The sequence below is a fragment of the Amblyomma mixtum genome, chromosome 6, assembly GCF_055824585.1.
Source record: "Amblyomma mixtum isolate Tamu chromosome 6, ASM5582458v1, whole genome shotgun sequence".
NCBI lineage: Eukaryota > Metazoa > Arthropoda > Arachnida > Ixodida > Ixodidae > Amblyomma > Amblyomma mixtum.
Window position 1 is genome coordinate 152787727 of NC_143017.1, and position 27037 is coordinate 152814763.

At 52.9% G+C, this 27037-nt stretch overlaps 1 protein-coding gene across 3 annotated transcripts in view; it reads right to left on the minus strand.

Annotated features, from left to right (window-relative positions):
* Positions 1 to 27037, minus strand: part of LOC149340808 (ubiquitin carboxyl-terminal hydrolase 2-like) — a 241175-nt gene that overhangs the window by 41787 nt on the left and 172351 nt on the right. The window contains exon 1 of one of the 3 annotated variants that reach the window (XM_089549700.1): positions 5488 to 7262. The exons of the other annotated variants lie outside the window; for them this stretch is intronic. Coding sequence (XP_089405826.1) covers positions 5488 to 5994 — 507 coding nt within the window. The 5' untranslated portion in view covers positions 5995 to 7262. Of the gene's footprint in view, positions 1 to 5487; positions 7263 to 27037 lie in introns of those variants that run through there. 3 annotated transcript variants of the gene reach the window in all.

The window sequence follows — 27037 nt, forward strand, 5'->3', positions numbered from 1 at the left end:
ACAACACTAAGAGCTGGAGTCTACTCAGGTTTTTAGAAGAGAACAGCCTCTACGACCTACTTTAGCCTATCGACAGCCTCTTCTTGTGCCGCATGGCAAGTCTGAATTTAAAAAAAAAGGGGGGGGCGTGGCGCCAAGACTGAGTGAGGCTGAACACAGTATCTGTCTCTCGTCTTTGCAATGTGCTCTGTCACTTTTTAAGCCACTCGTAATTGGATTGGAAGCACGGCTTGAAAACGAAACTATGCGCGTATCGCAGTCGCCTACAAGGGAGCATTAAGCCACTCGTAATTGGATTGGAAGCACGGCTTGAAAACGAAACTATGCGCGTATCGCAGTCGCCTACAAGGGAGCACTCAGTCAAGCGAGCAGCAGCGCACACGAGAATGAGGCGCACAACTTTTGACAGACTCACGCATGCGAAAACTCGACGTTCCAACATGCATCTTCTAATCGGATCTCACCGCGCAGCCCGCTGGCGTAGACAGTGCAAATCAAATGGGGACTCCTGAGCCCTCACTCGCGAAGAAAAAAAAAAGAAGTTTGCCTGTGGATAATGTGTGCAGCTCGGAGACGTGGACTTGCTCGACCCTCAAAATACGCGCAGTTAGACGCGACACGAGGACCTCCACGCTAATGACACAAACATGACATTTCGTAGTGCCGAGTAGCCAAGGCTGTGACGGACACAGTAAAGCGTCTATAAACGACACGTGGACTAGCGAAAACAGTGTGTCCACTGTAGCTAGCAATTTAGCTGCTGGCAGCGAGCATAGGTGCGGCGCCGCGCGATAGCACACATGCAAAAAAAAAAAGAAAGAAAGAAAAGAAACGAAGGCAGCGATAGGGATGGCCTCCAAGGAGAGTGTTAAGAGTGGCTCCAAAAGCTGCGCTTTACAATGCAGCTTGGCCGTGACTCATTCTTAACAGAGCTCCGTGATAATGGTCTAAAGAGACCAGAAGATTCCTAGAGTTTCACGGTAATGGCTCCACCACGGATGATGATTGGCACCGTACAGTACGCCCCATCGTCGAATGATAAAATTTATTCATTGCTTCAAAGAGTTCTGCCGGTTTATTTATTTTTTTTAGCGCGCTATAGCGATGAGATTACCATAGGTTCGTGACAACCCCGACGACGCCGGAAAAGTCTCGACCCGCCGCGGTGGCTCAGTGGTTAAGGCGCTCGTCTACCGAGCCGGAGTACCCGGCTTCGAACCCGACCGCGGCGGGCCGGCGTTTTGATGGAGACGAAACGCAAAAGGCGCCCGTGTGCTGTACGATGTCAGCGCACGTTAAAGATCCCCAGGTGGTCGAAATTATTCCGGAGACCTCCACTACGGCACCTCTTTCTTACTATGGTATTTCACTCCATACTTTATCCCTCCGCCGAGATATGTGAGACAGATACTGCGCCATTTCCTTGCTTCTAAAAAACAATTTATCGGAAAAGTCTCGCTCCGCAGACCGATAACGTCCAGCGAATGATTTGGCGTCAGTCTTACTGAAGGGCTGAAAGTGAAAATTGTTTTTTGAGGGAAGAAAATGACACAGTAACTGTCTCACACACCTCCGTGGACACCTGAACTGCGCCGTAAAGAGGGGGGGAAGGTGTGAGTGGAGCTAGCCAAGCCGAAACCGCACCTCAACACACCCTGAAAGGCTCGTGAGGGTACAGTCTTTGCCAAAAGTAACCAGGCTGCAACGTTTTCCTTCTCAGTCGTATATTAAAGCTATTATGTCAGCCCTCAAGCTCCAAATCTCTGTATGGTAAGAAGAACCCCTGTTCTCACCTTCAAAGAACTTTTTTATCTTTAGGGAAGCCGTGAGGGCTCTGTTATACGAATGAGAAGCAAACCATGGAGTCTGGTTACTTTTGACAAAGACTGTACGTTCGGTTGCGCTTCGGCTTGCCACCTAAAGGTGGCACATCCAGAGGGTTCAGTTAATAACTCCGCTAATTTCGCAAGCATCGCCCTGCACTACGCTGTGGTGTTCTGTTTCGAGCTGCCATGTCGCTGCCTACCGCAAAAACTCTTCGCAAAGGAATAAAAGAAAAACGAGAAAAACGTTCGGTCAGTTTTTCCCTATAGAGCGAGCGAGTTCATCAGCCCGGATATCCCGTATACTTCAATCACGTCGTAAACAACGAGATTCCGCCGAACCCAGCGAACGCCAGAGATGCGCCAGTGATTTCGCCCGCAACGCAGCTGCCGCGCGCGTTGAAACGAACCAGCCGTAGCCGCTTCAACCGCAGCTTGAAATACGCGCCTCTTCCCGGGTGCCGCTGCAGGAAGCGTATGCACACTGTGAAGACAGCTGGACTTTTATTATTATTATTATTTTCGCTTCTACGCGAGGCGGCGGCTCCTTTTGTTGCACGAAAGTGAAGCGAGAGCGAGGAGGGTGAGGAATTGAACGGAGGCGGCGACAGATCAGGAGAAAGGGAATGCGACACGCGCGGTACAGGCAGAGGAGTTGAGCAGTCACGTTGAGCCGAGTCGAGTACGCGACTCGGCGGAGACGCGCGAGGGGCTTCTCTGCCTCCGACGAAGGCGCCGGTTGGGAGGGGGGGGGTCGAGCCGCGGCTGAGCGGCCAAATCCGGACAGATCCGGAGGAGTGCAGTCGCGGAGAGCGAAGACACACGCCGTCATTGTGTTAGGCGTACGCGCGTGTGCGGAATGCCCGCGCGGTTGCCGACCCACAGAAGAAGAGACGCGAAGCTGCGGCAAGAACTGCGAGCGATTGGAGGATGGACAGAGATTCAATTGAAGGAGGGTAGGCGGATAACCGGGCTCGCCACGGATCCGCGGATGGGGGGGGGGGGGGGGGGGGGGGGGGGCACGGGCAGGGACAGGCGCTGACCGCCGCTTCCCGTTGCGCATGCGAAAACGCCGATATGAAGATTACGTCCTCGAACAGAAGCAACGGCGTCTTAGGTCGAGGATTACCGCATTCACTCGCGTGATGGACGCGCTGCTCCCCCCCCCCCCCCCTCTACGAAAAAAAAAAAGGGGGGAGGCCTTTTTTTTTTTTTTGAGATGCGTTTATTACGCGAAGTGAAACTTACATTTCGGTAAACTGAAGTTTTTAAAAATTTCATGGTTTGGTTTGGTATTGGCTTATGGGGCTTAACGTACCAAAGCGACTCACGCTATAAGGGACGCCGTAGCGGAGGGCTTCGGAAAATTTCGGATACGCGAGGTTCCTTAACGTGAACTGGCATCGTAGGTATAGCACACGGGCCTCTAGCATTTCGAAATGCCTCCATCGAAATACGACCGCAGCGGCTGAGATCGAACCCATGGGTATTTCGGATCTATAGGGTCGAACTTATTCCGCGAGCGCCTTCGTTATGCCAGAAAATACGGCACTGTAACCCCGGATGATTTCATACGAACAGACAAAGGCGTAAGAAGCAAGGAGGTAATTAATATTCGGCATTCATTTTGTTATTTGTGTCTTAGTGCTCGGCTAGGCTGAGATGAGTAAAATTGTTCAGGCCCCGGAACGACGTTCATCCTAGGCAAGCGAGCTTTCTAAAGATGCCTGCAATCCTTTTTTCCCTGTACCGAGAAAAAATCGCAATGCATTGTCAGTAAGAGTGGTCCATGTCTGTTGCAGTCAGCATCCATGATGGAGTAGCAGACGAATAAAGCTTCGACAGACTACAGAGGCCTCCATGCGCAGTCACTGGGAACGCATTCTTGCAGCAGTGACACCAAGCGCGAATTCCAGGAGTACGTATGCAAATGTTTTCTTCCCCCCATTCCTCCGATCGAACAGCTAGAGCGATGGGGAAGCAAAAAAATGGTGCGCGAGTAACACCGATAATATTCAAGCGCGCTGCGGAGGTTGGAGAATCCGCTCAACTAGCAGTGGGTGCATAAAAAGCATGCAACGCTTAGAGAAAAGAAAAATAGGAAGACGCCATAAGGGAAGGCGCGAGCCTCGACTTCACAGCAGGTGCCGAGTCGTTCACCTTTCTGCTAGTTAAAACCACTCGATCCTAAACAGAGCGCGCGCGCGTCAAAGCTGGCACGTGAAAGCCAACAGGAGAGCAGGCGCGAATGTTTCTGTTAAACAGCCATCGTAAACGAACGGAATCGGGAGTTGCTGGATACAGCAGCTCGCGATAACAGGATCCGTCGCACACGAAGGCGCGCACTTACCGTGCACGGTCAGCGTAAAAGTATCTTTTCAACGAACACAAACTGTAGGACTCGGTCAATCTGAATGCAACATAAGATCCCTAGACCTGCTTGATCATTAATTAAATGGGCGCATTACTATTATTACTACTACTATAATACTGTCCCTAAGGAAACATGGTTCGCAAGGAGCCACTGGACAACTCAAAGCAAAAGAAAAGCTCTGTGTACGTCAAGTTCGGTTTTCTTCTCACCGCAGTGGTTTTCTCGTCGAATTTGTCATTTGCCCCTTATGTATATCGTATACTTCAGCTAGGCTGCTGATTCTAGATATTTCGCTAGCTCTGAAAGCAGTGTACGCCATACGTGGGCTTCCGTTGCAAACATGGCCGGGGTTAGAGCAAAACAACCTTGACTTGAGTATAGACACGTGTCTATAGCTTTTTTAAATTTTATTTTCTCGTGAAGAGCGGAGGTTTGTAGGCACTTCCACCTGCTGCTTTGAGCTCAAACGGGAAATATGACGCATAGCCACTATTATGGGTTCCCTAGAGATAGGGCGGTGACGTCAAAACTCACAAATAAATATGAAATAAAAATGCTGAAGTTAAAAAAAAAAATCATGTCGCCAATTTATTGCTGTTCGTTCGAAAAATATTGTTTTCGCTGCATGTTCTCTTGTTCATGCAGCGAGGTGAAATTTTGCTGAACATTACTACATGGAGACGGTACGTCGGGTTTTAGTTAAAAGTAGACACATCTGCGACAAACTGCATCGGGCAGTGCGCGCCAACGTTTGGTGTCATGTAGTGTTTAGGCAGTCAATGACACGTAGTGCCCAAACGTTACAGATCATGGATACTGCAGTGGATGCCCTGCACAGAAAACTCGGCGACGGCCGCCGCGGTGGCTCAGTGGTTATAGTGCTCGACTGCTGACCCAAAAGACGCGGGTGCGATCCCGGCCGCGGCGGCTAGAATTTCTTTGGAGGAGAAATTCTAGAGGCCCGTGTACTGTGCGATGTCAGTGCACGTTAAAGAACCCCAGGTGGTCGAAATTTCCGGAGCCCTCCACTACGGCGTCTCCATAGCCTGAGTCGCTTTGGAACGTTACACCCCATTAACCAAAACCAAACCAAAACTCGACGACAATTCGTTGACACGAACCCCGTGAAATCGAGTGCTGTAAGCGCACTGTACAAAACTAATGAATACGCGCTTCACACCCAACGTACACTGAAGGAGCGTCAGGAAGCGAGCCAAACTTTCGTTCAGGTACACTGCACTCTAGCGCGACGCGGGCGGCACGGCAAGCAACCGAGCAATGCCGACGTACCTTGGCGAGACGCGTCCAAGAAAAGCTCGCAGGGGCCGACGACAGGTGGCGGCAGCTGCGATGGTGGCGGCGACGCGGATACAGGCGCGTCACCAATGACGTCACGAGCATGACTAGCAGCGCCGCCCCGACGACGAGCGCCAAACCATTCCAGAGCGACTGCGGCAGCAGCGTCAGCGCGTGCCTGCCCGGCCGGTGCTGACGCCGGGGCGCATTGCGGAAGACGCGGTTGTCCTTCATGCACGCCGGCCGGCGTCGGCACCGCAAGCACCACCGGCGTACGTCACCTAACGCTCTCCGAAGGCATGGCGTCAGGCCGGTCGACTGGGCCGGAAGAATATCCTCCGCAGAGGCAGTGATGGCCGGCCGGCGAATGGGAATGTGACTTGGCGCCGCGAATCGAGAGGCAGTCATCGGGGGGACACTCCTGTCTGTCTCTTGGCACGGGCTCCGGCCCTCGGACTCAAGAAAACAAGAACAGCGAGCGAGAAGAAAGGGACGACTCATTCCGAGCGCTCCCCTCGCACTCACGCCTGGCACCGCGGGTCTTTAAATACCCTGGCCTCGGTCTGGGCCGTCTTCTATCGCCGTCTGTTCTTCCGCGGCCAAGAGACAGATAGGAAGGCGCCGCCAGCTATAAGGTTACTGGGCCAGCCACGAGTGAAAGGCAACGGTGGACGAGACACTTCTATCGGCACGAGCAGCAGGACCGGATAAAAGGTTATCACGTCCAAGGACAATTGAATATTGTGCTGCTATCAAGAGGGCGCAACGATACCGGCGCGATGGACCTCGAAAGGATGACTACGTCTGGGAAGCGAATATAGTGACTACGACTTGCAAACGCGGACCACTTCAACGCATCGTGCGTGGCCTGAGCCGCTCATTCGCAGGCCACACGCTGACCGTATTGCCCCCCTCCCCCCGTCTGTCACCTGCTTCACAATAAGCTTTTTTGCAAAGCCTTCTTATCGCTGGGGCGGTAAAGAGCTAAGTGCTTCCACAGGAATGGTAAAAGTGCTGAAGCTGGTCAACTGGACCGCTCTTGAACTCAACCCGTACAGGTTGGTGAAAAAAATTGAAACGACGAGCAAGTGTCCCACCAGCCGTTCACAGCCTTCGGAATACTTCATCCCCCCATTTTTTTCCCCTATTTTTTTTTCTTCTTGCGCTTTGCGAACTTCATGACCAACGACTAAACTGAGTTGCAGGTTCATTTCTGACAGCTCAATGCTAAAGGACGAATTTCTGGAGCTCGCCGCGATGACGGGGAACCCCGGTCAGCTTGCTGGGTCATTGATTGTAAAACATTTTATTCGCCGGAAAGAGCTTCGTAAGAGGTCGCGTTAAGTGGTCAAGAGTACGCAGCCCTCGACGACTTTGTCAGCCCACTCCACCACCAAAACTTGCGTTCTGGGGTCAGAGCTAGCCAGCACGGTCTCCCACCGCTCGAGAGAAGGAGCGGTAACTAGATCACCCGGAGGTGGCTCTATTTTGCAGTCCCACAGGATGTGATCATAGGTGGCTCGTTGGCCACAGTGTTTACAGTTTGAGTTGTAAAGGTCTGGATAAATGTGCGCGAGGCGTGATGGGGTGCGTATCGATCTCGTCTGTAGACGACGCCACGTAACATCTTGTTCTTTAGTCAGGCTTTTGTCCGGAGGGGGGAAAATTCTCCTCTCTAGTTTAAAATGATTGGTGAGATCATGATATGTGATCATGGAGTCATTCGTGAAATTTAGGGAGCCAGACTCATCCACTGCCCGGTGGACGAAACCTCGGGCTTTATTGTGGGCTGCCTCGTTCCCTGGATTCCCCGAATGGGCTGGGACCCATATCAATTAGGAATAATTTGGTGAGAGTTTGGTTGCGTTAAGGATTCTAAGGGAGGTGTTTGTAATTCGCCCTTTTGCGAAATTATTGCTACCCATTTTGGAATCACTGAAAATGATGCTCTCTTGGGTATGCGCTAGGGCGAGGGCTATAGCCGCCTCTTCTGCCGTTTCAGAGGATTTCGTTTTGATTGTTGCCGAGATGATGTCAGTGCGATTCCCACACGAGCGATCAAAAGTCGCGCGCTTCCGTCCCATTCAATCCACGCTCAAGGACAGCAGCAGCCGGTATTTTGGAGTCAGCGCTCGAGCGATTTATAACGCGAGCCGCTACGCTTGCTACTGTACGCAAAGCCGGACCCGTCACATTACCCTTTTTGTGGCGACGTAAACAACGAAACAGCGGAGCAAGCGGCAATAGCAGCACTGTCTCCCACCAGATGGCGACACAGGGCTTCCCCCGCTTATCCCTGCACGAGCTCAGGTGAGAGAGGAAGGAAGCACGGAAGAGTAAAGAAAGATGCTGAGAGAGACGCAGTGGCGGGGGTAGTTTCCACCCTGCCGAGCATGCTGCAAAGCTAGTTCGTCGCCATCCGCTGGCAGCCACAGTTAGCGCAGTCGGTTTGACGGCGAGGCATGCACGCTGCTGCGGCTCCACTGGGCAAAGGGTTCGCTAAAGTATATATGCACAAAAAGCGAGCCCGAGACTCGTAAAGCAGACGCTCGCTGCATACACCAGCCGGCGACATCATCGCGTGGCGCCCCAATGGCCAGGGTGGATATATTTCTTCAGCAGCAAACCAACCGTCGCCAAATTTTTGTTTTCTGAGTCACTAGGCCTCGGTATTCTCACAGATACGGAAACATTGTTAAAGATTCTGCGTCGATAAGGCGCTTCCAAGACATCTGCACGGCACGACGGTGGGGGGCCGCCCACTGCGTCCGAGGGAACGGACATCGGCTCGCTCCAAGGTCACTTGGGAAGCTCCCCCGATTCCCCCGAAGGAAAGCGGAGTGCGTGGGTGTGGCATATGACAGTGATTTGTGCGTCAGGGCCGACGTGCAGAGGGGACGACTGCTTTGTCGGTGCCGGCGAAAGACAGACACTCAGCGACCCCGGAGAAGCGAGCCTCTCGTTTTTGACGCTCTCCGGCCAGTGTTCTTTCTGTGGTGTAGTTTGCAAAAGAAATCCTCGTTCGTTGTTGTTAAAGCATTTCAGTCTCCCGAAAGTCATTGAAAAACGAACAATCCTTTGGTGCCGAAACCCGGGAATAAGAGCGCGACAACGTGAGGAAAGCGATTGCGACTACAACGGACGGCGGCGATGGAGCGACTCCAGACAAAGAGGAAGGTGACGCGCGCCGAACTGGACCGGCTTAACGAAGAGCTTGCGGGAATATCGACCACGGATGACCTGGGGCCCCAACAGCAAGACCGCATCGCGGAAATCTCAGATGAGTTGGAGGTCCTTGCTAAAGAGGCGAAGGAGCAAGACGCCCTAATTGAGCCGCATATTCGTGACGAGGACCTAGAGGAAGAGTATAGAGGTGTTCGTCAGTGCCAAGCGCTCATCACACGAATGCGGACCCGACTCCGGCGTCATACAGCGAGAAATTCGTCTAATGGAGCAACGAGCACTATTAATGCAGAAGTCTCCACGACAGCATCAACTACTGATCGCACCGGACATCTGAGATTGCCGAAGCTCGAGCTCCAGAAATTCAGCGGCAACAAGCTTGAGTGGCAATCATTCTGGGAACAGTTCCGGCAGGCAGTTCACGAGAGTAACGGCCTGACGAGCACTGAGAAGTTCCTGTACCTGCGGACAGCGTTGACGGGGAAAGCGGCGGCAGCACTGACCGGCATCCAGGCGACGGAGAAGAACTACGACTTCGCCATAAAGACGCTCGAAGAGCGCTTCGGGCGACAGGATGTGCTCGTACAAGAACACCTGACGCAGCTGTTAAACCTTCCCCAGGTTAGAGCTCTGAGTGATGTAAGCGCGCTGCGACGCCTCCACGACCACGTCCAACGAAACGTCGCAGGACTTGACACGTTAGGTGTCAAATCTGACAGTTACGGTGCGATGCTGTGCGCGGCTTTGTTTCGTGTACTGCCCGCTGAATGGGCTGTTGAATATCATAAGGCCCACAGTACGGACAAGGATATGCTCGACAGCTCGAGTCTCCAAGGCATCCTACAGTCAATCCGTTTGGAAGTAGACAGCAGGGAAAAGATACACGGAGGAGGCACGCACGTTCCTCAGCAAGCACCGAGACCTGAACACTCCAGAGAACGCCTTCCCGGCAGCGTGAAGGGCAAAGGCTCAGCAGCCAGCCTCCAGGTGGGTGCCAAATTTATCAAGGAGAGATGTCCTTTCTGCGCTTCCGATATGCATGAGGCGGAAGAGTGCAAAGCCCCAATCCCTATGGAGGAGAAGAAGAGAAAGCTGAAAAACGAAGGGAGATGCTTCCGATGCTCGAAAAGAGGACACATGACGAAGGGGTGCAAGAATTGGTCACTACGCTGCGCGAAGTGTGGCCGACGTCACATCACCTCGCTTTGTGACCCACCTGCTCAGAATTCCAGCGGCGAGACCGCTACCGGGTTGCACTCAACAGCTTCTCTAAGCAGCAGCAACAAAAACGCCGTGCTGCTGCAGACTGCACAGGTGTGGGTGGACGGGCCTGAAAGAAAGCGCCTCGCTCGCTGTCTGTTCGACGGAGGCAGTCAGAGATCATTTGTCACAAAGCAGCTCTCGCGAGAGTTGAAACTGGAGGTGACTGGCGAAGAAGAAGTGACCATCTACCCCTTTGGTGGCTCGGCCAACATTATGAAAGAAAAACGACGCCGAGTTAGAGTGTGGCTGAGAAGCCAATACAGCCGAAAAGAGCACTGCATTGAGGCGCTCGAAATTGATGAGATCTGTTCCGACAAACTCCTTCTCCCAGAAAATGCTATCGAGATGAGTGAAGTGGCTGATTTGGAATTAGCGGATGTCACAGTTCCGCCAGCTCACCAAGTCACACAGGGAATCCAAATTCTGATTGGCGCAGATTACTACTGGACATTAGTGCACGCAGAAGTGAGAAAAGTACAAGGAGCCTTGGTTGCGCTGAAGACAGACTTCGGTTGGACCCTGCAGGGACCGATAGCGCGGTCCGCTTCAGGTGTGTCGTGCTCTACCGTGGCCGTTCTGCGCACCAGCGTCTGTGACAAAGAAGCCAGCCTATCGGGCGAACTTCGAGCATTCTGGGAGCTAGAAAGCCTCGGTATCACCTCAAGCAGCGGCCCTTCAGGAAAGGAAGAAGGGCAGGTGAGAGAAGATTTCCATCATTCTCTGACTTTTACTGATGGGCACTACGAGGCAAGCCTCCCTTGGAAACAACTTGACCAAGGGCTAGCCAACAACGAAGCTGTAGCAAGAGAACGCCTGGGCAGGTTGATGCGACGTCTAAGACCGAACAGAGAGAAGCTAATGGTGTATGATGCTGCTATCCGCGACTACATTGATCAAGGCTTTGCTGAAAAGGTTCCAGCACACGAAATCGACAGCTCCGCACTGCGAGTGTACTATATGCCTCATCGTGCTGTGTTTCGCTCCGAAAGCTCGACCACCAAAGTTCGCATAGTATTCGACGCATCTTCGAAGGCACAAGGCTGCATGTCACTTAACGATGCTCTCTCCACCGGCCCGAACCTAAACCCAGACCTTCTCCGGCTTATTCTAAACTTCCGTTGCCATGAAATCGCATTCACCGCGGACATCGAGAAGGCCTTCCTTCAAATTGGCATCAAAAATGAGGACCGCGACGCGCTGCGATTCCTCTGGTATTCATCTCCACCATGTGAAGGCTCAAAGGAGGATAATGTAGAGGTGTGGCGCATGACAAGAGTTCCATTTGGCGCCACAAGCAGCCCGTTCCTGCTAGCCGCTACAATACGGTATCACCTGGCTAACGTCTCCGAGGAGCTCTCTCACTCAGCAGGAATTCTAGGAAGTTGCCTGTACGTCGACGATTTGATAACCGGAGTCAGCAACGCAGAAGAGGCAATGAAATTTTATGAGGAGGCTCAGCGAATAATGAGCTCAGCTGGCATGAAACTGCGAAAATGGAGCGCTAACAACAAACTCCTGCAACAACGGTTCGATGCTGACGGCGTTGGAAATCCTTGCGCTGACACTGCGACGACGACATCAGCCATAGCAAGAGTACTGGGGCTCGAGTGGAACAGAGAAAACGACGAGCTGAAGTATTCCCTGAAAGCAGCGCTGGAGCTTCTCACAGTCAACAGAAACACCAAACGCTTCGTGCTGCAAGCCTCAGCGAGAATATTTGATCCACTCGGTCTCTTAAGTCCAGTGACAATCACGGCGAAAATGCTGTTTCAGGAACTTTGGATGCTTGGTTTGGGCTGGGATGAGGCATTGCCGCACGGCGTGAGTGAGAAATGGGAGAACTGGATCGATTCGGTGCATCACCTTGTAGTTGATGTAGTCGACACAACAAACGTCCAGATAAAACAAATAAATGGGCAGGTTTATTAGCCTGCGAAGGTTACATAAGAACACAGAAAAGACGGAGCACAGCACGCATGTCCTTTTCCGCAAGCGAGTTCGTACGGCACTGCTCGTGTCCCTCTCTCCGACCGGATGTCGAGGGGGCCGCGGTAACCGGCGAGCGGTGTCCAGATGTGGCTCCGCGCCTCTTGGGCCTCCCGCTGCTCTTCCAAGAAGGGGAGCGTGGTCGCCGGTGCTCGGAGAATGGCGGCCGCTGCAGGACTCGAACGGCCGGCGTCGCCTGTGCACTTGTCTCAAGAAACCGGAGCACCTCCGTCGACAACAGTCGGCCATCCTTTTCCTTTCCAGCCGCCCTCGGTTGGTGTGCATCTTCGCTTCATCTGCTTTCTTTTTTCAAGCCTCAGTTTCCTCACCCTCGTCGTTGTCCGACGAATGATCCTCGCTTGCCACCGTTCCCAGCTCAAAGCGCTTCATCCTGTCCGCCGCCACGACGCCTTCGTAGAACCGCTGCGTCCGCTGGACCTCTGGGAAGTCTTGCACCCTGTATCTGTCGTTGGGAAGTGTTTCCACGACGATATATGGGCCTCTGTATTTTTGGCACAATTTACGGGACTCCCCCGTTGCAGCTGGTTCCCTCTCCAGCAACACCATGTCGCCCGGTTGGTAGCTCGGCGCGGTCTTTCTTCGTTTGTTGTAGTTACTTCTCTGCTTTTCTTGGTCCCGGCGTATGTTGTCGATAGCCTTCTCTCTTAGTTTCAGCATACTGGCGTCTAGCTCCAGTGCGATTTCGTCGTCAACTGAGTCCCCTGTCACGTTCCGGGGGCGAAAGTTGAAAAGCAGAGTGAATGGAGTCGTCTTCGTAGCTCGGTTTACCGTGTTGTTGATTCCCCATTGCACCTGCGTGAGCGTTTCGTCCCAGTCCTTCCCGTCGCTTCGTTCGGATAAGCTGGCAATCGCAGGGGTTATCATTCTGTTGTACCTCTCGACTTGTCCGTTGGCACGAGGCGTGCAAGTTGCGTTTTTCACGTGGATTATGCTGAGAATCTTACAGTAGTGCTCGAATTGTCGGCTGGTGTAGGCAGTTCCCTGATCGGTAACCAACCGTCGTGGGGCCCCGAATATGGAGACGATGTCCCTGAGAAAGCTTTTGGCGTAGCCCGACGCGGTGCTTCGCACGGCCCGAATGAGCACAAACTTAGTGAAGCCGTCCACTGCCACAATCACGTGTGTATTGCCACTCTTGCTGCGGATAAATGGGCCCAAGTGATCCATATGAATGGTGTCGAATGGCACGGCCACTTTTTCGATGCTGTGCAGCTTTCCAGGTTTTTTTCCGGACGGAACCTTTCGATACAAACACTCTAAGCAGCACGAGATATGTCGCTTCACGTACCGGCGCATTCTTGGAAACCAGTATTTGCTTTCGAGCAAGGCCATGGTTTTGTCAACTGCAAAGTGACCCACATCGTCGTGGCATCGTCTCACGACCTGCCAACGTGCCGCTCGTGGCACTACCCATAGCAGACGCTCGTCGCCGTTGTTGCCACACGTTCTCCTGAAAAGCCTGCCTTCAACGAGGACATATTCTTTTCTGATGCGCTCTGCTTCTTTTGTCTCTGATGATCCCTTTAGGGAATCCATGATCGACTGTAATGTTGAGTCCGTCTTCTGTGCTAGCGTTAGCCAGTCTTCGTTGGACAGCTCTGTTACAAAGACATTAATGCCACTTGCAACGTCAACTTCTTCAGCTTCCGACGCAGGAGCCCTGCTGAGGGCGTCGACGTGGCTCATTCTAGCTCCTGGTCGATGCTCTACATCAAACGTATACTCTTGCAACTTTAGATACCACCTGCCGACACGTGGCACCAGATCTCGCTTTGACAAAGCAGTTCTCAATGAGTTGCAGTCCGTAACAACAAGAAACTCGGTTCCGTACAGGTATGGTCTAAGCTTCTCAATTGTCCACACAACAGCTAAAGCTTCCAGTTCGTATGAATGGTAGCGTTCCTCGTCTCGCGTGGTGCTACGGCTAACATACATAACGGGGTGCATGAGGCCGTCTGGTTGCTCTTGCAACAACACTCCTCCGAGGCCGACCTTGCAAGCGTCGGTGTGCACTTCCGTTCTCGCTCCGTGTGCGTAAAGTGCCAGCGTTGGCTTGCTCATCAGCTGTCTTTGTAGCTGCCTGAATGCAGTCTCTTGATCGTCGTCCCAGCGCCATTCTTCTCCCTTGCAAAGCAGGATCGTAAGTGGCTTGGCTATCATGGCAAATCCAGCCACAAAACGTCGGAAATAGCTGCAGAGGCCCAGGAAGCGTCGGAGGTCGTGGACGTTTGCTGGTGTAGGAAAATTTGCAATTCCTATCAACTTAAGGCTGTCGGGGTTGATGGTCGATGCGGCAATTTCATAACCCAAGTAGCTAATTTTCTCTTGGAAGAAGGAGCACTTTTTCAAGCGCAGCGTGAGACCAGCCGAACGAAGGAGCTCAAGTACCTCGCCCAAGCTGTCTAATCCTTCCTCAAACGAAGCCGATGGAATCAGCAGGTCATCCATGTAGGCCATGACCCTCGTGTGCCTAAGGGAGCCGAGGACAGTGTTTATCATGCGCTGGAACACGCTCGGTGCGTTGACAAGTCCGAATAGCATGCGGGTGAATTCGTAGTGTCCATCCGGAGTGACGAACGCTGTCTTCTCTCGGCTCTCGTTATCGATTGGCACCTGATAATAGCCGCACGCAAGGTCTAGGCTAGTGAACAGTCGTTTATCATGTAGCCTGTCAAGTTGGTCATCAATCAACGGAAGCGGATACCTGTCCTTTTTCGTTATTTTGTTGAGGGCTCGAAAGTCTACGCAAAGCCGCTTCTCGCCATTCTTCTTTGAAACAAGTAGGATAGGGCTCGCGTAAGCAGAGTTAGAGTCCGTTACTACTCCAGCCTCCTTGAGTTCGTCAATCATTGTTCTCACAGCCTGCCTTTCGGAGTAGGCTAGGCGGTATGGGCGGTACGTTACAGGAGCGTCGGTGGTCACCTCAATCTTCATTTGTGCCGCGGCCGTGCACCCGATTTCTGAAAGGCACGTCGCAAAGCAGTCGCGGTACTGGTTAATCACTGCGACGAGTGCCTCTTTCTGCGTGCCAGAAACCGTTGTGCCAACCGCCAAATCTTCACCCGAGATCGCCTTTACCGGTTTTCTTTCGTTGCTGTTTGCGATCAGGGAGGGTTCGGTATTTTCTTCTTCCATGCACAACGTTCCTCTCGCGATCTTCTGGTTTTGAGCGACAATCAGAGGAGATTCGGATACGTTTGCCACGGGCAGGCATATCTCGCCCTGTTCATCTTCTCTTAATACGCAGCTTGGCACATACTCGCCGCTCGTCTCGTGCAGCCTGCCGCGAACGAAGATGTCGCTGTGCGTAACGTTGTCACTCCCAAGCGCAATGAACCCGACGTAATTAGGAGGTATGACAACGGCCTCCTTCGCCCACAAGTTCACACGTCGCGGAGGTAGGGCCGGTATAGCAAGATTGGTAAGAGTTCCGTCTTCGTCCTCCGACCCGTTACGCTCCTCGAAAATGCGCACGGTGTTCTTACGGCGCACCACCGTAATGTGAGGCTGCTCAGTAAAGGGTTGACCGACAAGCAATGGGACAGCCTGCACTTCGTCGCGGACAACGTGTACCTTGACGTCGGCCGTAGCCTGGTCCACCGTCAGCCTCGCTTCGAAGCTTCCCAGGGGTGTTGTTTTTCCCATTCCAAACCCTCTGATAGTGAATGGACGGCTGAGTGCTTCATAAGAGAGGTGTAACTTTTCCGCTTCGCTTTCTCGTATCGTTAAGCATTGGCTGCCCATGTCGATGTACGCTTTGATCGCCTTCCCATTCACGTTGGCATCCATGAAGTACTTCTGATTTAACACCATGCTGCCACTTGTACTGCTGCTTTCTTGGGCTAGGACGGCTGTTTTAGCTGTGTCGCTGGCTGTCGAGCCTTTCCTCGAATAGCAGTCTTTGCTCTCATGGCCTGCTTTTCCACAATTCGTGCAGCGCGGTCTACGCTGAGGTTTTGGACATGCTGACGAGAAATGTCCATATGAAGAACAATTGAAACAAAGTGGCTCGCCTTTGTCGTTGAATTTTCGTCGGGGAGCCCTCGTCGGTCCATTGTCGCCAGCGCAGTGTTGAAGCTGAGGCGCCGCTGGTGACGAATTGTTTCCTCCTAGGACGCGATGAGGGTGCCGAATAGCTGGTGGTTGATACAGCGTCTTGGCTCTAATTTCCTTTACGACTTCTGTACGCTCGTAGAGCCGCTTCATGCACCTGAGCAACTCGTCGGGGCTGGCGTAATCTCTGACGCTGAGGGACCGCACAAGATCTTCATTGTCGAGTCCAGTGATAAGGTATTCAATACAGGCTGGGTCGCCTACATTGCAGCGCCTTGCTTTCGCCAGCTTGTCGTAGAAGTACGCCTCTATACTTTCGTGGCGCTGTTTCTTGCGTGCTTCCATGTCCCGGAAGGTATGCTGGAAACTGGATGCTGACGGAAATGCCTTCTTCAACTCGCGTTTCCACTCTGCCCAAGTGCGCTGGACATTCGTCAGGCCGTCGTACCACGTCTTGGCAACACCTTGCAGCTTTGTGAGTGCGAAGCACGTCGTTTGCTGGTCGCTCCAACCGTACGCTGCAGCCAGGTTGTCTACCTTGTTCAGCCACATTTCGACTGTTGGCTGGTCGTTAGATGACGGGTCATAACTTGGCACCAGTTGTGCACTTGCCGTGGCCAGTCGTCCATCCACGACGCTTGATGTTCCCGTCGGTGGGTGATGTGGCGTTTGGGCCGCCTGCAGAAGCTGGGCTGCTCCCTGCAAGGCCTCACGTACCGCCGTCTGCACCGCAGCCTGCATCAGCGCCTGGAAGTCGAAGGCCCCGGGGGCTCTTCCGTTGGGGTTGTCCAGTCCGCGGCCGTCTACCGTGTCGGCGTTCATGGATCCCCGCCCTGAATTAGACTGCCCCTCGTCGTTTCGTAGAGAATCGCTTTCGCTGAGTGCCGCCTCCCTTGCCCCCACATCGTTGGGTGCGTCGCTGTCCGTTGAAAGGCCCGGTCGTGGTGCCACCTTGCCCGCAGGACCTTCCGTCGTTGGCTTCGATCGGAGCATCATCGTGGCTTACGTGGTCGAAGCTCTCGTTGAAGGCGCCAGTTTTGCAAGGCAGTCTCAATCCCACTTCTGAAGATGTAGTTGATGTAGTCGACACAACAAACGTCCAGATAAAACAAATAAATGGGCAGGTTTATTAGCCTGCGAAGGTTACATAAGAACACAGAAAAGACGGAGCACAGCACGCATGTCCTTTTCCGCAAGCGAGTTCGTACGGCACTGCTCGTGTCCCTCTCTCCGACCGGATGTCGAGGGGGCCGCGGTAACCGGCGAGCGGTGTCCAGATGTGGCTCCGCGCCTCTTGGGCCTCCCGCTGCTCTTCCAAGAAGGGGAGCGTGGTCGCCGGTGCTCGGAGAATGGCGGCCGCTGCAGGACTCGAACGGCCGGCGTCGCCTGTGCACTTGTCTCAAGAAACCGGAGCACCTCCGTCGACAACAACCTCAAGGACATTTCCCTACCTCGTCGGTACGACTGCAGTGCCAACAGCGCCCCTCAACTTCACATATTCACGGATGCAAGCCCTCAAGCCTATGGAGCAGTCGCCTACCTGAGAAGCGAGAGCAATGGGAAAACAATGGTTTCTCTGGTCATGGCCAAAACGCGCGTCGCACCGATCAAGACGCTGTCCCTGCCACGGTTAGAGCTTCTTGGTGCTTTGATAGGTGCGAGGATGTGCGCATACCTGAAGGAATCTCTGGGTTTGAACCTCGACGAAGTGACTTTGTGGACAGACTCCATGATTGCACTATATTGGATAAAAGGATCAGCCGCTCAGTGGAAGCCCTTTGTGGCTAACCGAGTTGGAGAAATCCAAGAAAAGACAAGCCCAATCGACTGGAGACACTGCCCTGGAATCCACAACCCAGCAGATTTCCTAACTCGAGGAATTTCTCCAGACGCACTCAAAAGCTGTGAAAAATGGTGGAAAGGACCCAAGTGGCTTACGCAGTCACCGGCAACCTGGCCTGACACACCGGCTGATATCCCTACGGAGACAGTCGACGACGAAAGAAGACACACAAAGTTAGCGGTCAGCCATGTTGCAGCACAAGCCCCGCCACCATTAATTGAAATCAAGCGCTTCAGTAATTTGAATCGCTTGCAACGAGTCACGGCTTGGGTGCGAAGGTTTGTGCACAACTGCGCTCGGAAAGAACGTCTAAGGGGCCCGCTCAGCGCTGACGAAATCAGGCAGGCGCAGCATTTCTTGCTCCAGGCAGTTCAGAGAGAAGCTTTTGGCGAAGCGAAGAGCCTAACAGACCAGAGCAGTCGCTTTCAAGGACGTCCAGAACTGAGGAGTTTAAACATGTTTCTGGATGACACTGGACTGCTGCGACTGAAGGGGCGTTTGCAACACTCCAACCTCAGCTATGAGACCGCTCATCCGGTAGTTCTGCCTGCTTGTCACCCTCTCGTCGACCTCCTGATCCAAAGCACTCATCAACGGCTGCTACATGCGGGATGCCTTGACACCTTGACGCAGCTTCGAGAGAGGTTTTGGATAATACGTGGGCGACAAGTCGTAAAGAAAGTCCTGAGCCATTGTATGACCTGCAGAAAAATGAGCCGCAAAAGTGCCACGGAGCCTGTAGCGCCACTGCCACGAGACAGGGTGTCAGAAGCAGCTCCATTTGCGGTCACAGGCCTTGACTTCGCGGGACCGCTTTTAACAAAGACGGAAGGCAAAATCATAAAATCGTATATTTTGCTTCTGACCTGCGCAGTGACAAGAGCAGTACATCTAGAGATTGTGAGCGATCTCTCAACTGGCAGTTTCCTCATGGCGTTCCGTCGCTTCGTAGCGAGACGCGGCATCTGCTGCACGCTGTATTCCGACAACGCTAAGACTTTCCACCGCGCTGCAGCGGAGCTGAAGAAACTTTGGACAACGGCTCGCCATCAAGAAGTACTCGACTATTTGTCCCAGCAAGAGATTGAATGGAAATTCAATGTGGAAAGGGCAGCTTGGTGGGGAGGCTTTTGGGAGCGGTTAGTACGCTCGGTGAAAAATGCATTGAAGAAGGTGCTGGGCTGCAGCTACGTGAACTTCGAAGAGCTCTGCACGATTCTGGCGGATATCGAAGCCGTGATAAACTCTCGGCCCCTCACTGCGATCTCCTCTGACGAGGGAGAACCGGAGCCACTGACGCCGGCACACTTTCTTGTCGGAAAGCGCTTGACCGCTTTACCAACCTGCGGTGCACATCCCACGGCTGCCAGCTCCAGCGTACTCAATCGTCGTTGGAGGCACAGACAACGCCTGACTAAAAACCTGTGGAACCGGTGGCGAACCGAATACTTGTGTTTACTGAGGTCCCACTATCATTCTACTCCGACAGCCTCAAGTGACCTGCAAGTTAACGATTTGGTGCTGCTGCATGACGATTTCCACCCTCGACAAACATGGAAAACTGGCCGCATCACGGAGCTGTTTCCTGGGCGAGACGGAAGAACGCGATCCTGTGCAATACGCTTGCCAGGTGGCACCACAGTAAGGCGCCCGATCCAACTCCTGCACCCGTTAGAGGCACAAAATGAATGAGTTAGAACTCATTCGGCGGGGAGGATGTTAAAGATTCTGCGTCGATAAGGCGCTTCCAAGACATCTGCACGGCACGACGGTGGGGGGCCGCCCACTGCGTCCGAGGGAACGGACATCGGCTCGCTCCAAGGTCACTTGGGAAGCTCCCCCGATTCCCCCGAAGGAAAGCGGAGTGCGTGGGTGTGGCATGTGACAGTGATTTGTGCGTCAGGGCCGACGTGCAGAGGGGACGACTGCTTTGTCGGTGCCGGCGAAAGACAGACACTCAGCGACCCCGGAGAAGCGAGCCTCTCGTTTTTGACGCTCTCCGGCCAGTGTTCTTTCTGTGGTGTAGTTTGCAAAAGAAATCCTCGTTCGTTGTTGTTAAAGCATTTCAGTCTCCCGAAAGTCATTGAAAAACGAACAAACATTGTCGGATTAGGTGAATATTCGTTGAAGACACGCACCCGCGGCCGGCGGTCATCGAATGTTAACTGCGTTGCCAAAGGCTGCCTGCCGCACACGACTGGGCTCCAGCCGCCGTTGCAGTAGTCTGCGGGCTTTGACCACAGCACCAACCGAAGTCACATAATTAAGTCGCCAGTATACTCGCAAACACAAAACTGATATCGAAGGAAGACCTGACGCGCTCCGAACCAACCTAACGAGTATTTTAGTAATGGCTGAGCAGCCATTGCCGAATTCCGAAAATAAAGAAAACGTCAGGCGAACCGCGGTGCTGTTTTCTCATCTTTCCATTGCGCTTTCCCGAATGATTGAGCGAGTATTTGATAGTCAAGGGGGACGTTTTTCAGACAACCTCCACCGGTAAGAACTTGCACCGCTCCGATACGCAATATGCCGTTCTTTTTTTGCTGTCGATTTTAGCCTCCCTCTGCCTTCAGCTGCACTTCCCTCCCCCAACGGACGACCCTGGACCTGGCGCGCGCCGCAAATCTTCCATTGACGAGCTGCGGCACGACCTTGAACGGCCCTGCGCCCGCTCACTACGTCGTCGAGGCGCCGTTGTCGCAACTGTATTCGAATGATAAACGCTGCCAAGGGCGTCCGCAGAACTTTTTCCAGGGGGGTGCACCCGATGTCTGGGGATGGGGGAGGCGGTAGGTTTGTAGTTGTTTTCTACTAGGGCATAAATAATATCCGTAATCCCAAGGGGGGGGGGCAACCGCCCCCCCTTGCACCCCCTTCGGGACGCCCATGAACGCTGCCGTTCCTAAACAAACCGCGCGGCGTGTTGGAAGACTGCGCTCGGTTGGGCGGCAGCCGCAAAGCCCAAAAGCCGAATCAGTATCGCTATACCTGACAATACGATATATCACGCCTTTGAAATACTGGCGCAAGCTCCATCTTCAAGAAGCCTTTAATTCCACATGCACAAGGATATAAATGAATTCCAGACAATTTTACTGTCATCAACGTCACTCCTTTATTACGCAGCAAAGCTAAAGTCCAGAAAACGCTGGGCGCATGGATACGCTGGCGAAGTCTTGTACTCAGAAAAATGTGCTTCTGCTTATGGATGCAATGTTGAGTGACATGCATGCCAATCAATTTGGCAAAGCTACAGTAGACGTGCTGAAACGGACAAACTCAAGCAGCAAGCACGCGACAACGCAGAACGTAGGATTCGACGGAAACACGAATAAGGAGGAAAAGCGAGAGGGAGGAAGGTGGCATGTAGCTTTAAGAGCGCCATTAAAAGTTGACGGCATACGCGACGAAGACTGGCTGAAGGCCATTGAGAGGTTGGTTACGTAGGACCTGGAGCATAAAGCGACCCCGCTTTTCTCGTTACCGAGTCTCTGTAACTGAAGAAGAAAACAACGTGTAGTTGTGGCTGCAAACTCTCTGCACTATGCTGTCTCGCTTTCGATTAAGCTCGCTAACGCTGCACCTGCAAGCATCTGCTTGTGATGATAGCCAGCCGCGCCTGGATGAGACAAGGCGCAGGGCTTACGTGAAAGGATCCCACTTACAGTGCCAACACCCCTGAAAGTAACAAAATAGGAACAATGGCGGACAGACAAACAAATTAGCTGCAACTTTCTCGAAAGGATAGCGAGCAACGTCAACTGCGTTACATAATGAATCACGCGCTGCATTAATCTTTTACGCAGCACCACGCAGAAAAGGGCAGCCTTTTCTCGGAACAGCGTACGTGCATGCATGCGTGAAAGCTGCAATGCATCGCGAAGCGCGAACGCTGCTAAAAGACCTTGGGCGGCTGCACGCACCGCACAGCTATGAATATCAGAGGGTACACGCAGCGCTGAAGAAAGCCTTGGCATCGTCCTAGTGACACACACACGCGCGCGTGCGCGACTTCTGAGAAGTTCAGGGTAAGGCAGATGCTTTCTTTTTTTGTTTTATATATACGTGGTTAGAAGAGAAGGGCAGATGCCGCGGAACTTGAGTTATCCCAGTTTGCACGTACATGCTTACCAAAATGAACCTAGCGCAAAAGGGAACCTGCAGCTCAAGGCAGGGAACACGTAGCTCAATCGCGTCCTTATGTGTTCTCAGTTCCCGACTCTGCCGTGCTCCCCGGCTTCGCAGTGCACCCGCAGATCCCGACTCCGCTTCCGAGTTGTGCTTGCCGTTTTAAAGGGTCCATTTCCTCAGCTGCGCACTAAATAAGTCCTTCCCCCCCTCCCTCCCACCTCCGCGTTCGGGCTACGCTGCTGTCCGAGCCACACTTTGGACACGCGGACATCTCAGGCTTGCAATCATCACGCGAGTGCAAGCCACTGAAAAAAAAAAAATATAGAAGGAGATGACGCAGAAGTCACTGGATGCCGCATTTGGTTTCAGTCGCAGTTCTGGCTCACGCCCTGAATAATTCGCCGAGTAACGAGGTGTAGATGAGCAGAGCAGGCAAAAAAGGAATTAAGGTATAACTTTGCCCCCTGTGGAGCCGTTCATCCGCAAGGCACCTCGATGAATCAGATATGATTCGATGCCGCAAATTATTGTCTAAACGGCAAGTAGTTGTTAGGCTGTTCAACTAGTTTTAGACAGCGTAAACCTCTTATCCCTGCCTATATATGCACCTTCTGAGGGCACTAAAGAATCGCCGTAGTCTGGCCTTCTCCCGAACAGTTGTAACCTCGAGGTTCCACGGGGAGACGCGCCAGTGTCGGGGAAGGCTGATCAAACATGCACGCGTCCTTGGGTGACGGCCGCCGCAGGTCGCGCACGCACGCCCCTTTACAGCGTTGTCCACACCGCGCTGCGTATCCCCTAGTGCGGTGCAGCACTACGCAAGACGAGCGAGAAAGAGCAAGCTTCCTTTACATGCATCCGCATTTGAACGCCCCTTTAGCCACGAGTTCTAGGGGCCGTATATCGAGTCACACACTGGGAATTTCCGCGATGAGCAAAAAGTGGCACGCACGTCAAAACTTCGGAGCCACTGCCCAAGGTCCGTGCAGGGCGGTGGAGTGGACCAGCACAACGACTGAAAGCACGCAATGCCCCCCCCCCCCCCCCCCCCCCCCCCCCCCCCCCCCCCCCCGCCGTGAGTCCATAGCACTGCACGCAACTGACGCCTAGGAGTGCGCGCGGCCGAGGCCGCTGTTACGACCCATCTTGAGACCTGAGATGAACGGAGGGAGATTCAACGTAGCGGCAATTTTGACGGGTCGTTTGACTTCAACTTGACCCCACGATGACCTCACGAAAAAGGGTGGCTTTCTGGGAAGTGGCCGACGAGGCTCTTCCCACACTCGGCTCGGCGAAAACGACCTCCCCCTCGAGAAGCAACCGACGACAGGAGAAGAAAGGGTGTCCCTCGTCTTGAGAAAAAAACCCGGAACGAATCAGAGGAAGCCTGCGCAGCTGCGGCTGTGACGTCAACACGACACAATGCTATAGGAATGCGGACTGCGGACTTAGGAATGCGGACTCGCCAGTTCCCACGTGCGGGCTCTAAGCAGGTGTCTTAGTTGGCAGTGACGTGTGGTGGCGATCTTTTGTGCCACGATGAGTTACCGCCTAGTGAGGAGGCTCAACAGGTCTTCGACAATGGTGCTGGTGCCGATCTTTTGTGTCGCGATGGAATGTCGCCTGGTGCAGGGGCGGAGCCTTGGGCTATATAAACTGCGACCAAAGTGGGCACGAACGCTCTGGACCTTCGGTAATAGGTTCATCCAGTGGCTCTGAGCCTTGAGTATCAGGCTCATCCAGACGCTCGACGCTTTGAACTCTTAAATTTTGATTCTTTGTTCTTCCTTTGTAAATTTTTGTAAATAAGTGTCACAGTTTCTTGTCATTAAATCTGCTTGTTTTTGTAATCTCTAACCTTTCGAAGTTCAGACTGTTCCTTCATCCTGTACGAGCCCCCTTGGTGCAACAACAACTGGCCACGCTACCTCGAGACGTAACAACTGGTGGCAGCGGTGGGGTCTGCTACCTTGCGTCCCAACAACTGGTGAACAGCGGTGGGATCCGAAGCCGTGGGATCCGAAGCCATGGGATCCGAAGCCTGGGATCCGAAGCCTGGGATCCGAAGCCTGGGATCCGAATAGACTGGTGAGATACGAAGACCCAACAACTGTGGATCAGCGATGAGAATCTGAAGCCACAAGCGACAACAACGGTCGGCCAGCGAGAGTGCAGCTGTCTTGGACATGATCACGTGTGTGGGTGAGTGCTTGGCTTTTCCTTTGATGTGGACCAGGTTCTAAAAGAGGGTTAAAATTTAGAACTGGTAGACACCTGTGCTTAAATCTTACAGGTTTGGTATTTTTGCATAGTTGTTTTGGAAATAGCTCAGACTCAGAACTATCATGGACCTACAGAAACTGCAGGAGTCGGACCTGTTGCTGTTGTGTGAGGAATTGGGGATTGAGACAAGGGGTTTGGCACGAAAACCCATGATAATTCAGGCCATTACTGATTTGGGGGCAGATGATGAGGAGCTCATTGAAGAGTGGAGTCTCATCGAACAAAAAAAGGAAGAGCAGCTCAGACAGCAGAAAGAGCAGGAAAAAGAGCAGCTCAGACAGCAGGAAGAGCGAGAAATAGAGGAAAAGTGGCGTCAGCGCGAACGTGAGAGGGAAGCAAAATTACTGAAGAAAAGGGCTGAGCTCAGTAAATTAGAAGAAGAGTTGAGCAAGAGGTTGGGAAGTTGTCCCCAGCAAGTGGTACCTCTTCTCAGCAAGGAGACAGGGTTCAAGATGTCTAAGCACCTGCAGCCATATGTGGTATCAAGGGATATCGGTCTGTATCTTGTAAATTTTGAACGAACCTGCGAGAACCTCGCCTACAGTCAAGAAACTTGGTCTCAAAGGTTACTGACGGTTCTGCCCTGTGAGGCAGCGGAGGTTGTCGCGCGGCTCAGTAGGGAGGACGCGGACAACTACGAGGAGGTCAAGGCTTGCCTTCTACGAAAGTATAGACTTAGCGCCGAGGCGTTCAGGCAAAGATTTTGGGGAGCTAAGAAATCGAGGGACGAGAGCTATCCCGATTTCTTATACAATTTGAAAGTGAACTTGGTTGAGTGGCTAAAGAGTACGGAGTCATATAGTGACCGGGACGCTGTAGTTGAGAGAATTTTGTTGGAGCAGTTTTACAACTGCCTCCCTGAAGAGGAGAGAAATTGGCTAAGGGACCGGGACAACGTAGCGTCGGCGACGAAAGCTGCCGAACTCGTTGAGGAGTACGCTTCGCGCCGGCAGTTTAGCAACACAACTAGAGTTGATAGGCCCCGTAATTTCGGAAGGAGTGCGAATTATCGTCCCGAGAGGCACTTTGCGAGCTCTACAGTCGAGAAGAAAGAAAGGAAGGTTCCTTACGAGAAACCTCAAAAACAGGACGACAGTGAGAAGGGTGCAAAAGTGGCCAAAGCACGGAAAGAAAAAGCCGCGTTTGAGGCTAGGAGGCCGCTCACTTGTTACAGATGCAATGAGCCGGGTCACATAGCAATGAACTGCCGAAAAGAAAAGGTGGCATTCTCGTATGTCAGTGACTGCGATGAAAACATGAAGCTGCTGAAACCTTACATGCATGACCTGGTAGTGAACGGGAAGCCATGCAAGGAAGATGAGATGGGAGAAGCGCTTACTGTTAGCCCTGAGACAGATGGCGCGTTGGCAGATAAGGCAGAGGTCCCGCGCCAGAAAGAATGCAGTGAGGTTCGGTGTGAAAGAAATGACAGAGCCAGAGAGGGGACACCGCTGGTGCAGCTGGCGAGCACTAGCAGTCAAGAAGTTGAGGCGCCGGTACTAAGCGGCACAAAGAGTGAACGGGAATTGCCTGACGGCAACAGTGAAGCGCCAGGCAGGAGCGCAACGCTCGCCGGAAAGTGCCGTACAGACGAGATTGTTTCTGTTGCCCGGAATGAGGAGGATGCTGCTCCGATAGTAAAACAGCAGGAAAATGAGCTTTGCAGCTCAGACGAAACCACCGGAGTAGACGATTCGTCAGTTAATCCGCCGCCTAGCACTCAGAGTAAAGCACGAGTAGCGTCGCTACCCAAGAAACATCGCGAACGCGACAAGCAATTGAGAAAGGCTAGGGCAGAGATTAATCCTGATGCGAGGGCCGGCAAATTAACGCGGGACAGCACCGCGAGAACTGTTGAGGGAAAGGGAAAACCCACAGTGTCATTTTCCCGAAGGCGGATGGGCACGATGAAAGCCCAGGTGACTGCCCTTGCGGGCCGAAAGAGCGACAGACGGCGTGGTCGTTGGACACGAGACGCATGCTTTGCGTTACGAAGAATAGGGCTCGACAGCCACACAAAGGGTCGCCGCAGAGAGCGCGTGAGTCGGAGGGAGTCGCGGCAGGCAGGGACAAAGAAATGTAGGAGGCACCCTTTCCGCAGTAGGTCCAGCGGAGGCGGAACTAATCAACTTCGCAGTTTTCTTGAAGCACCTGCTTGTAGACCGGCCATCCGACCACGACCGCGCAGGGCGCGGCTAAAGAATGTCCAATTCGGGGAATAAGTGTTTGCCTCTTTGTTTTTTGGTGCATTGACTCACTGTAAAAAAACGAGACAGGGGTGAAGGCAAACGAGTTCCCAAGTTTAGTGGTAATGCTGAGTGGTGTTAGTGGACTACAGGATTTTTACTCAGTTATGCAGCTTTTGGAGCTGTTTACTTTTTTTTTGTACATGCAGGAAGGGACGCGGACTTCTTAGCTGTTCTTTTTAATCAGTCCGGAATGCTCTTTATGAACCAAAATTGCTACTAATAGTTTTATTCGTGCGTTTTTGAAAGTGAGGGTGTACAGTAGCAGGTTCGGTTTTTCTCAGCTTGCGTGGGTCCTGGGAGTTTTCAGTGTGGGCTATTTACAACGACTATACTAACCGGATTATAGCACCCTCTTTTGGAACTGGTTTGCTCGGAGGAAGGTTGAGTGCTTGCTTGCGCATGTGGTTGAGGTTTCAGAGACGCCTCAAAGAATTTGGCCGGCGTAATAGAAGACCACGTTGCGAGCGGCAGAAGGCTTCTGGCATACTTCTGGCATGCTTCTGCAAGTCGTCTCTTCGTGCAGCAGCGA